The 9,563-nt window shown below is 56.0% G+C and overlaps 2 protein-coding genes across 3 annotated transcripts; one reads left to right on the top strand and one right to left on the bottom strand.

Annotated features, from left to right (window-relative positions):
- Nucleotides 1–100: 100 nt before the first annotated feature.
- Nucleotides 101–2,369, bottom strand: Odf3b (outer dense fiber of sperm tails 3B). 2 transcript variants are annotated; one of them, XM_028869201.2, is made up of 7 exons: nt 2,259–2,369; nt 1,756–1,899; nt 1,332–1,535; nt 977–1,081; nt 740–861; nt 371–511; nt 101–235 (listed from the first exon to the last, which is right to left on the bottom strand). In XM_028869201.2, exons 2-7 carry the CDS (start codon nt 1,862–1,864, stop codon nt 155–157), a joined length of 762 nt encoding a protein of 253 aa, XP_028725034.1. In that variant the 5' UTR covers nt 1,865–1,899; nt 2,259–2,369; the 3' UTR covers nt 101–154. The 2 variants fall into 2 exon arrangements, with proteins under 2 accessions (XP_028725034.1, XP_037053337.1); XM_037197442.1 differs by lacking the exon at nt 2,259–2,369 and having other exon boundaries at nt 1,756–2,249.
- A 3,304-nt stretch (nt 2,370–5,673) lies between these two features.
- Klhdc7b (kelch domain containing 7B) lies at nt 5,674–9,350 on the top strand. The gene has a single exon (XM_028869311.2). The coding sequence runs from the start codon at nt 5,674–5,676 to the stop codon at nt 9,346–9,348; it is 3,675 nt and encodes a 1,224-aa protein (XP_028725144.1). The 3' UTR covers nt 9,349–9,350.
- Nucleotides 9,351–9,563: the final 213 nt, after the last annotated feature.

Genomic DNA, 9,563 nt, shown 5'->3' with positions numbered 1-9,563 from the left:
TCAGAAGCCACTGAGGCTATCGACGCTCGCACTCACCTCGTCCTCCCCCATCCCCTCACCCCCTGCCCAACCGCGGAGAGAGAGAAGCACACACACAGCGCTGGCTTGAAAAGCTTTAAGCAAACAACCGAGGGCCGGTGCGCGCCTGCTGGCATCAGTCGTTCACGCGGGGTATCATGGGGGCCAGATAGTCTGAGTGCCTGATTCCGAAGCTCCAGCCACGAGGCTTCCGGTGCTGCGGGCCCAGGAGACGCCGCTGACCTTACCAAGCCAGCCGTTCGGCTTCACACAGGAATGCCTGTTCCCCGGGGACCCTGTCTTAGCCCTCAGACTCTCATCCCCTGCCCCTTGACCCTGGACTGCAGACCACCTCGTCCACGCTGTAGCTTGCGGGTCCTGGCCTCTGAGTGCTTTCTTGGGGTACTGAAGTCCGCGGCAGCATGGTGAACTGCGGGGCTCGGTTCTTGTAGACCCCGGGGTTCACAACGTGGTAGGCACACGGGCCTGGGGTCTAGGAGGACGGGAGGAGGGTGTTGGGTCCAGCCTCCATTCCTTGTGAGCTACTGATTTCTCCTCCGCTCCAAGCTAGAAGCTCACTGTGTACCCCAGGCTGGCTTTGAACTCACGATCCTCCTGCCTCAGTTTCCTGAGTGGTGGAGTGCCAGGCGTCTTTCACCACCCCCATTGCCACTGACCCTCTTGATTACTAGAGACGTTCGGCTGGCAGCCCTTTCCCCACCTTGCTGAGGTCCTCGAAGCAGCTGCCCACATTGCTGCGGCCATAGATGGAGTAAGTTGGGGCTGAGACTTTGCCTATGACACGTGGGCCCAAGAGCGAAGGCACAGTGTAGGACCCAGGGCCTAAGGAGGAGCCAGCAAGAGGTTATATGTTGGACCAATTTCCTTGCCTTTATGGCAGACTGCCGGTTGGGGTGTGGGAGGGTCCCTAGTGCTGGATCCAGCCCTCCGGCCTCACCTGGGGTTTGTTGCTTCGTGAGAATGCCCCAGTTTCGGGGAGCGATGGTATGCCGGGGAGCGCTGGGGTACGTCGCGTTTCCCGAGCGTTCTGGGAAGTACCTGCCTAGGGGATGGACCAAGAGTGTGGGCCAGAACTGGGGTGGGGTGGGGTGGGGTGGGGTATGGGGAGCCTAGCCTGGGATCTTGGCACTAGGGAGAAATTGGAGCCACAGTGAGGTTCGGGTTTCTGGGTATGGGGCGGGGGGAGGAGGGGAGGGAGGTTCCCGGGATTCTGGGTTTGGGTGGGGAGTTCCCCAGTGGGCTTCCTCGGAGGCAGTTCCACCACGGGGAGACCCGTGCCCCAGGGTGCTGACCCGGTCCCGGAGTGAGGAAGGGCGCTGTGTGGCGTAGGCGACCATAGATGGAGAATGCCGGGGCGCCGTCGGTGCCGCGCACGGTCATGCGGGCGGGCACCAGATGGCTCGGCCCGGGCCCGCAGGTTGTGTGCTGCAAGGGCAGGCGCGAGCCGAAGGTGAAGGCGGGGGCTCGCGGCCGAGATGGGTCATGCAGTTTGTAACCTGCGGGAGCATCCCCGCGTCACCTTCGCGGTGCACAGCGGCCGCCAGCTCCTTTCCCTCCCCCTTTTTCACCGAGGCAGTCCCCAGCACAAACCCTCCTATCTCTTGACCTCCCTTTTTGCTCCGGGCACAGTCCTCCGGTTCCTGGATTCCAGGCACCAGTGTAGACCGCCCACAGTCCCACCTTCCCTACTTCCTCCCCAGTATCCGCCCTGGCTACCGGTGTTCGGTGGCAGCTTGTATTTGGGCCCCGGGCCTCTGTAGAGCGCCGCGATGGGGCCGCGGGGCCGATGGGGCCGCCAAGTGCCGACCCAGACTTCTGAGCCCATGGCGCAGGTGGGGGGGCGCTTATGGCTTGCAGCACCTGTGGACAGAATTCGTAGAAGACAGGCTTCCCCAGCTCCACTCGGGACCAGCACGACCGAGGGCAAGGCCTAACATGTATCCCAGGGCACCCGGAAAACAAACAGTAGTTTCCTAGGCTGGGAGGCGGGTGCACTAGGGGCAGGATCAATCTTCAAAGCCATCTCTTGGCCTCCTGTCCCAGGGACTTCAGTGCTAGTGTTCAAGTACAGGCCAAGTTTGGACCCAGACATTGGAAAGAGGATGGCTTGGAGTTTCTGGGTGGGAGAGGGGTTTTAGAGGTGCTGGGAAAGGATGTCCTGGGAAGGGGCCTTGTAGGGGCACAGGGTGCCCCGAGGAAAGACCCGGAGATGCACTGACCTGCGGTGGTGGTTACCCTCTTGAGAAAGCATAGCAGAGCAGCTTGGCAACCCTTTCATCAAACTCTCAGGCCCCATTATGTCCCGTCTTGCTTCCTGGCAACCAGGGTAAGCGCCTGGCCCCACCCTCAGGTGCCTTCAGCCCTACCATCTGATCGCCTGCCCCTGCTGGGACTGTGTGCGGGCCACAGGCCAGCGCACCCTTTCCAGAGTTAGATCTGCAGAGGAAAAAACAAACTTAAGAATAAAGGAATAATACAGACAGCTCAGTTTAATTATGTATCTATGTAAGCCCACGAAATATTTGCAAAAACTAATGTCTCTGTCCAGAAAATAATAAAAGTTGAATGGAGAGACAACAATGTATGATTGTATCACACTCCAATACAAATTCTCAATGAACAATTTTTTTAAGTAAACAAAACTTCGGGATTAAAGCCGGGTGGTGGTTGTGGTGATGGCGGCGGCGGCGGCGGCGGCGGCGGCGGCGGCGGCGGCGGCGGCGGCGGCGCACGCCTTTAATCCCAGCACTCGGAGGCAGAGCCAGGCAGATCTCTAGGAGTTCGAGGCCAGCCTAGTCTATAGAGCAAAATCCAGGACAGGCACCAAAACTACACGGAGAAACCCTGTCTCCAAAAACAACAACAACAAAAACCAAAAAACCACTTCGGGATTAAAAGGAAACTCAATCTTTGAGTTACAAATAATATAAAATACTTGAGGAAAACTGTATAGGATACTGCTGAAGTTGTATTCAGAGAAAAATTTGTAGCCCTAAGATAACTGTTAATAAAAATTTTAATGTTTAATGACATTTAGAATTCATTTTACAAGTAGGGAAAAAACAAAAACCAAACCAAACCACAGCAGAGAAAAAGAAAAACAGTGGAGTAAGTCTGTATTTCTAACTTGGGCAGGAGGATCCTCAAGTTCAAGGCCAGCCTGGGATACATAGTAAGATCATGCCTCAATAAAAACAAAATAAAATGCAACAAAAAGATACTAACAAAACAGGCAAAGTGATAAAGATCTATTGATGACACTTCAGGGAGCTTGGTAAAGGCAAAAATAATAGCCCACAAAATTAGATACCAGGCTACACGTGGTGGGTGGGGCATACCTGATATCCCTGTACAAGACAGGTTGGATCTCTGTGAGTTCAAGGCCAGCCTAGTCTACACAGTGAGTCTCTAGAGTCCCTTATGTATAGAATCTGCAAATGAGGGTAGTTTATCTTTTCCCATTTGTGTCCATTTTTATTCCTTCTTTTGTTTTATTGCAGTAGCTAAGACTGTAAGAAATATGCTGAATAAAAGTGAAGTAATCATTCTGTCTTGTTCCTGGTTTTAGTGGAAATGCTTTAATGTTTTTTTTTCTCTTTAGTATGATGTTGGCTGTTTATTTAGTATATGTTTGTCATATATACTCTTTATTGTGTTAAAATATATCCCTTCTGTTCCTAGTTTCTTTGGGGACTTTATCAAAAAAGGATATTGGATTTTGCCAAAAGCCTTTTCTGCATCTATTGAGATGACCTTGTGACTTCTGTCTTGGAGGCCATTTATGTTTGTATTATTAATTGATTCACATATGTTGCCGAGCCATGTCTCCAGCTTACGATTTACATTTCTATTTCATTAATTTTTGTTGTGATAGATCTTGATTATTTCTTTCCATTTACTGCCTCTGTTTGTTTGTTTGTTTGTTTGTTTTTTTGAGACAGACTTCCTATATAGTCTGGCTGTCCTGACCAGACTGGCCAAAAACTCACAAGAGATCCCCCTGCCTTTCCCTCCCAAGCCCCCCCAATGACCCTCAATCTTTGTGCGTTTGTTTGTGTTGATTTTTGCATTCCCTCTCCCCTCTGTGACCTTCCTGGCTCTTGAACTCCCCTGGATCTTCAGAAGCTGTGTGGAGCTGGCAAAGTACTGACTGGCCCATAGAGAGGTACAGGGAAAGTGCCGACCACATCTACTGAAGGTCCGGGGTTTCCAAACTTAACGGCGGAGCCTGGGAGCGGGACAGGGGGTAAGGGCAAGAAGGTCCTCTGCTGGTTGAAGTCCACCTTAAGGTGTAGGGCTCACCCCATCCTCTCACTGTCACTTAATAGTTCTGTGGGAAGCCGGGATGGGACCAGGCCAGATGAGATACTTGAGGCTCAGCAGAGCCCAGGCTAGGTGCCAGGGACACTCTTGCCACCTCCTTGATGCCTAAGTCAAGGAGTCCTTGGGTCCATTGTGTTCCAGAGGGAGAAAAGGTCCACTTCTTGTTGGGAGAGCTGCCTTTATTCTGGGGACTCCAATCTCTTTTTCTGTGTGTCTGGGTCCTCCTGATATGGATTTCAGTGATGCGCAGATAGGGAAGGCCCAGCCCTGGTACCCACATGCCATTCCGTGAGAACCAAACTGGGGGAGGAGGCGGGATGGAGAGTGATTTGGTTCAGATAGGAGAGGTTTAGGAGAGGACACATGGGAACTGGACTGGTAGGGCACCTGGGCCAGAGAGGGTTTCTGAAGGATCTGGGCACCGGTTGATGAAGTGACTGGAGGAGAGGCTATGCCCTGTGCTTTTCTGAGGCACGCTGGGGCGGGACATGAGCAGGCCAAGAGAGTGAAAGGCGGCCAGGAGGCTCCACCCACATTTAAGTTAGGGTGGAAAAAGACCAGCCACAGAGGGAGACAGAACGTTTAGGTTTTCTTCATTCTTTCTCACTTTCATTTTTTTCCCTCTTGACTTGAAAACTGCTTTATCTTGGAGCAATGTTTGGAAGAGGGAGGACGAGACCTTCACCTGTCCCACCCCCCAGATGCTAACTCACATGACCCTCATATCCCGGGGTCTCCATGTTCAGTCTGAGAGCCCACCAAAATAACCACCCCCGACACCCTTCCCTGGTGGCCATGGTGGAATTGGCCTCTCCGGTTTCTGGTAATTTCATCAGGGCTGCATCATGTTGCTAAGGCCCCGAGATAACATCTCCCCGGGTGGTAACCCTTCCTTGTCGGAGCTCCAGTGTAGCCTCTAGGGTGTAGGGTGATTTGGGGATAGGAGGGTCTTTAAGGCTGAAGACAGTGGAGTGGAATGCTGGCAGTGTGTCCAGGGACACTTTCACTTGTCCCTAGGACCCTGAGCAAAGAAGGAGGGGGAAGGGGCCGGGATTGGGCTATACAACCAGGGCAGGCTGCGGCAGACCACAGGCTCTCTTGATATGTCTAACTGGGTTTGCTGGCAAGCCTGCACACCGGGACGCCAGCAGGTGTCCCTCAGGGGCCTAGAGAGGCAGTCCACCTTAACAGGGCTGTCCCAGGGGAGCTGCGAGCTGTGCCATCTGCACAGCCAGCAGCCCGAGTTGGGAGTGGGTCACGCAGAGCTGCCAGCCAGAACGGGCTCCTCACAGCAGGTCTGCAATCTGCACCATGCTCCAGGGCGCTGTAGACGCTGGTGGGCCCCTCTGGGGCTGGGACGATGATGGAGATGACGACTGGGATGGAGCCGTCCTCACCTTGCTGGCACTAGCTGTGGTAGCCACCATGGCACTGGCTCTGCAGTGGTTTGGCTCCAGGCAGGACCAGGAGGCGCAAGGCTCAGCATCCACAGCTCCGGGTGCGCGACCTGCTCAGGCAGGAGGAGTCGGGTTGGCCCTGCACCCCAAGTCCAAGGACAGTGATGAGGGGCCGAGCAAAGGACAGGAGAAATCAGAGGCTCCTGGAGATGGCCAGAGAAGACCAGCTACAGCAAGGGCCTGGGACCCGGAGCCGTCAAGAGGCAGAAGTATGGCCTCAGATGCCTGGCTTTCACTCAAGACACCTGGAGAGGTGGCCGGCAGAGGGACCACCCCAGCCACCCTGGGAAAGAAAAGAAGGGAGCCACCCGGGCCAGAAACTTCCTTTCAGGGTCACCACGAAGCAAGGGATATTCCTGTCCCCATCACGATCCGCTTCACCCCTCGAAGTCCTGATAGCAAAACAGAGATGCAGGTAGAGGCCACTGGCACCGGTGGTAAAGGGGCTGCTGCCCAGCAGGGCCCCGTCCATACCGAGCAACAGGACACCAGCCCTTGGCACCTGCCTGTGGGGCCTCCTGGCCCGCCAGGGAGAAGCCTAGGCAGCTTGCGTCGGCGGCGTCGGCGGACCGGTGCCAGCCCAGGAGACAGAGCCTGCCGTCCTCTAAAGCTGGACCCCCTTCGCCTGGGCACTGTGGTGAGTGTGTGGGATGCTGTGGATATGGCAGCTGCGGCCAGCCAGGACATCTTCACCAGCAGTTCCCTTGCAGGTCCCTCACCGCTCCACTCAGACAGGGGGCTCAAGGGTCCCGAGGAAACAGGCCTAGCGGATGTTATGGATGGTCGACTCCAAGGTGGACCCACTCGGGTGGACTCCAAGGACGTGTGTGGGAGGAGCGGCCTTCGGCTCTCTCCCACCAGCAATGCAGGCTCGGGGGCTAAGGATGGTGAGAGCAGGGAGCCTGGGTCCCCTGCCCCTAGGGAGACTCAGGGGATCCTGGCTGGTGAGGAAGCCTGGCCCCGGGAGGGTGGGGCAGCTGCTGTCACCAGCAACTTCAGTCCCTCCCAAGGGGCCTTGCCAGAAGAGCGGCACCCTGAGGCTTCGGAAGTGGACCGAATCGCTGGCCAGAGCAAGATGGAGGAACCAAGAGAGGGCCACCTCATCGGCAAAGGGAGAGGGTCCGGTCAAGGCGACCAGAGAGCTGGCAGTCCAGCTGCTGCCCAGAGGCTTGTGCTTATCACTGATGTGACCAAGTCCACTGGTGGCCTCAACTGCACCCCCTCCCACAACCTTCCAGCCTCTCCTCTGACCCGAGAAACTGAGCTGGTTCCATCCTCTGCCATGGCGGTGCATTCCAGCCCTGGGTTTCTCCATGCAGTCTCTCCCCTTGCTCCTTTAAACAATTTGCCCCTGGAAGTTAGCCGGGGTCCTTCGGGTGGTGAAAATCACAGACCAGGGCCAGCCTCCCTTCCAACCCAAACTTTAGCCTCAGCGGGAGCCTCGACTTCAGCCCCAGAAGCAACCCAAGTCCCATCCTTAACATCACCTCCAATCCCAACCTCAGCCCCATCCTTAACCCCAGCCCCAGTTACAGCCTTAACCCCAATCTCAACACCAACCCCATCCCCAACATCACCCTCAACTCCAGCCTCTGCCCAAGCTCCTGCAGTAGACAGTGGGCCGAGGCCTATGTCTAGGGAGTCTAGTGTGGGCCTCTCCGAGAGCTCCCTGGAAGGACGAATCTCAGCTAGCTGGGGAAACCTTATTACCATGGTTCTTAAAAGTCACCCCTTCCCTAGGCAAGAAAAGAGCGATAGTAGTGCCCCAAGGGCAGATCCTCAGAGTCCTGCTGGGCCCAGCACATCCACATACTTGGAAGATGGACAGCCAGGTCCCCCCTCTGAAGGGGCCATCTCCAGCCTCCAGGACAAACACAGACCACCGTCGGTCTTAGTCACACCAGTAGGTTCAGAGGGCCTAGCTGAGGATAGATGTCAAACACAACCAGTGAGCGTGGACACTAATGTGTCTTCCACTCCAGACCCTAGAGGAGACGGAACCAAAGAGAAAAGTCTAGACTCTCTGCCCCCAGCTGCACAGCCTGTGACTGTCTCACAGTTCCCTGGGCTGGCACAGCCTGGTCCTGGACCATCTACTATGAAGCAGGATGCTCAGCCCATCCCTCAGCCTCGGCAACGGAGGAAACGTAGCATAGCTCAGAGCGCTGAACAGATAGTCACTCACGAAGTACCCCAGCAGCCCCAGGGGCAGGTGCTAAAGGAGGGAGCCAGACCTGCAGGCGGCAGGGCAGTCCTCACAGAGAAGCAGAAAGAGACACAAAAGCTTATGATTTTTCTGCAGAAGCCTGGTAGTTGGGGAGTGGTGGACGGGCATCAGAAGTCCTGCTCACCGGCCTCGCAGCCTCCCACAACGATGGCGCTGTGGCCCCCAAAGCTAGACCTAGGCAGCTGCTTGGAGGTTTTGGCTTTTGCCCAGCAGCATGGAGAGCTGGGTTTAGCCCAGGAGACCTACATCTTGATGAGCAACAACTTGCTGCATGTTCTGGGAGACCCACACCTCTACCGACAGCTGAGCGGAGCTGACAGGGAACGCATCCTGAACCTGCGGACCTGCCAGGGCCAGACGGTGCTGGGGGTCCTTGTGCTGCCCAGCCTTTATCAGGTGAGCCGCTCAGGGCTCACGAGGGGCCCTCCTGGCGAGGAGGCTCCTGCAACCGGGCCTGAGCATTCGCATCTTCACACATACCTCCATGTGTTCAGCCCACAAGAGAATGTGTGGCGGCCCCTGACTCAGGTCCCAGAGGAGGTCCCGCTCCGGGGATGTGGTCTCTGCACCATGCATAACTATCTGTTTCTGGCAGGTGGCATCAGAGGTTCTGGTGCCGAGGCTGTCTGCTCTAACAAGGTGTTCTGCTACAACCCCCTGACCAACATTTGGAGCCAGGTTCGGCCCATGCAGCAAGCCCGGGCACAGCTCAAGTTGGTGGCTCTGGACGGGATGCTTTATGCCATTGGCGGTGAGTGCCTATACAGCATGGAGCGCTATGACCCACGCACAGATACCTGGACCTTTCGAGCATCCCTCCCCGAGGGCACCTTCCCTGTGGCCCACGAGGCTGTGGTCTGCCGAGGAGATATCTATGTCACCGGGGGTCATCTCTTCTACCGCCTGCTCAGATACAGCCCAGCCAAAGACTCCTGGGATGAGTGCCCTTATAGCGCCAGCCACCGACGCTCCAGTGACATGGTGGCCCTCGGGGGCTTCCTGTACCGCTTTGACTTGTTGCGGGGTGTAGGTGCTGCCGTGATGCGCTACAACACAGTGACAGGCTCCTGGAGCCGGGCTGCCTCCCTGCCCCTGCCTGACCCCGCCCCGCTCCACTGCACCGTACTGGGCAACACCATTTACTGTCTCAACCACCAGGTCACCGCTACCTTCACAATTTCGGAGGGGACTGCCCAGTTCCAGGCCAAGGAGCTGCAGCCCTTTCCCCTGGGAAGTAAGGGGGTCCTCTATCCATTCACTCTGACTTTGCCCCCCAAGACCTGGTTGCAGACCACACTCTGAGTGCTGGGGGAAAAAAAACAACGTTGTGGCTGCTCTCCAGAGAAACCCTTCTCTGGGTGGGTCTGAGAGAACCTGGGGCGTGGAAAGAAGCCTAGGAGCAGAACTTTCTGCTCTTGTGCCCAAAGCTCCCCCGGTCAAGTTAAGGGTTGTTAATTCTCTCTGAAGTGCAATTCCTTCTAACCCACCCTTGGAGCCCTGGCTATCTTAGTCCTTCT

The sequence above is a fragment of the Peromyscus leucopus genome, chromosome 20, assembly GCF_004664715.2.
Source record: "Peromyscus leucopus breed LL Stock chromosome 20, UCI_PerLeu_2.1, whole genome shotgun sequence".
In the NCBI taxonomy this organism is placed as follows: Eukaryota; Metazoa; Chordata; class Mammalia; order Rodentia; family Cricetidae; genus Peromyscus; species Peromyscus leucopus.
This window is presented reverse-complemented; position numbering and strand designations above follow the sequence as displayed.

Excerpts from the sequence above, each read along its gene's own strand:
- Odf3b (XM_028869201.2), bottom strand. The coding sequence starts at position 1,864 with ATGGGCTCAGAAGTCTGGGTCGGCACTTGGCGGCCCCATCGGCCCCGC. Across the intron at positions 862-976 it reads CACGAAGCAACAAACCCCAG|GCCCTGGGTCCTACACTGTG; the intron begins GTGAGGCCGGAG and ends GCTCCTCCTTAG. Across the intron at positions 512-739 it reads GCTTCGAGGACCTCAGCAAG|ACCCCAGGCCCGTGTGCCTA; the intron begins GTGGGGAAAGGG and ends CCGTCCTCCTAG.
- Klhdc7b (XM_028869311.2), top strand. The coding sequence starts at position 5,674 with ATGCTCCAGGGCGCTGTAGACGCTGGTGGGCCCCTCTGGGGCTGGGAC.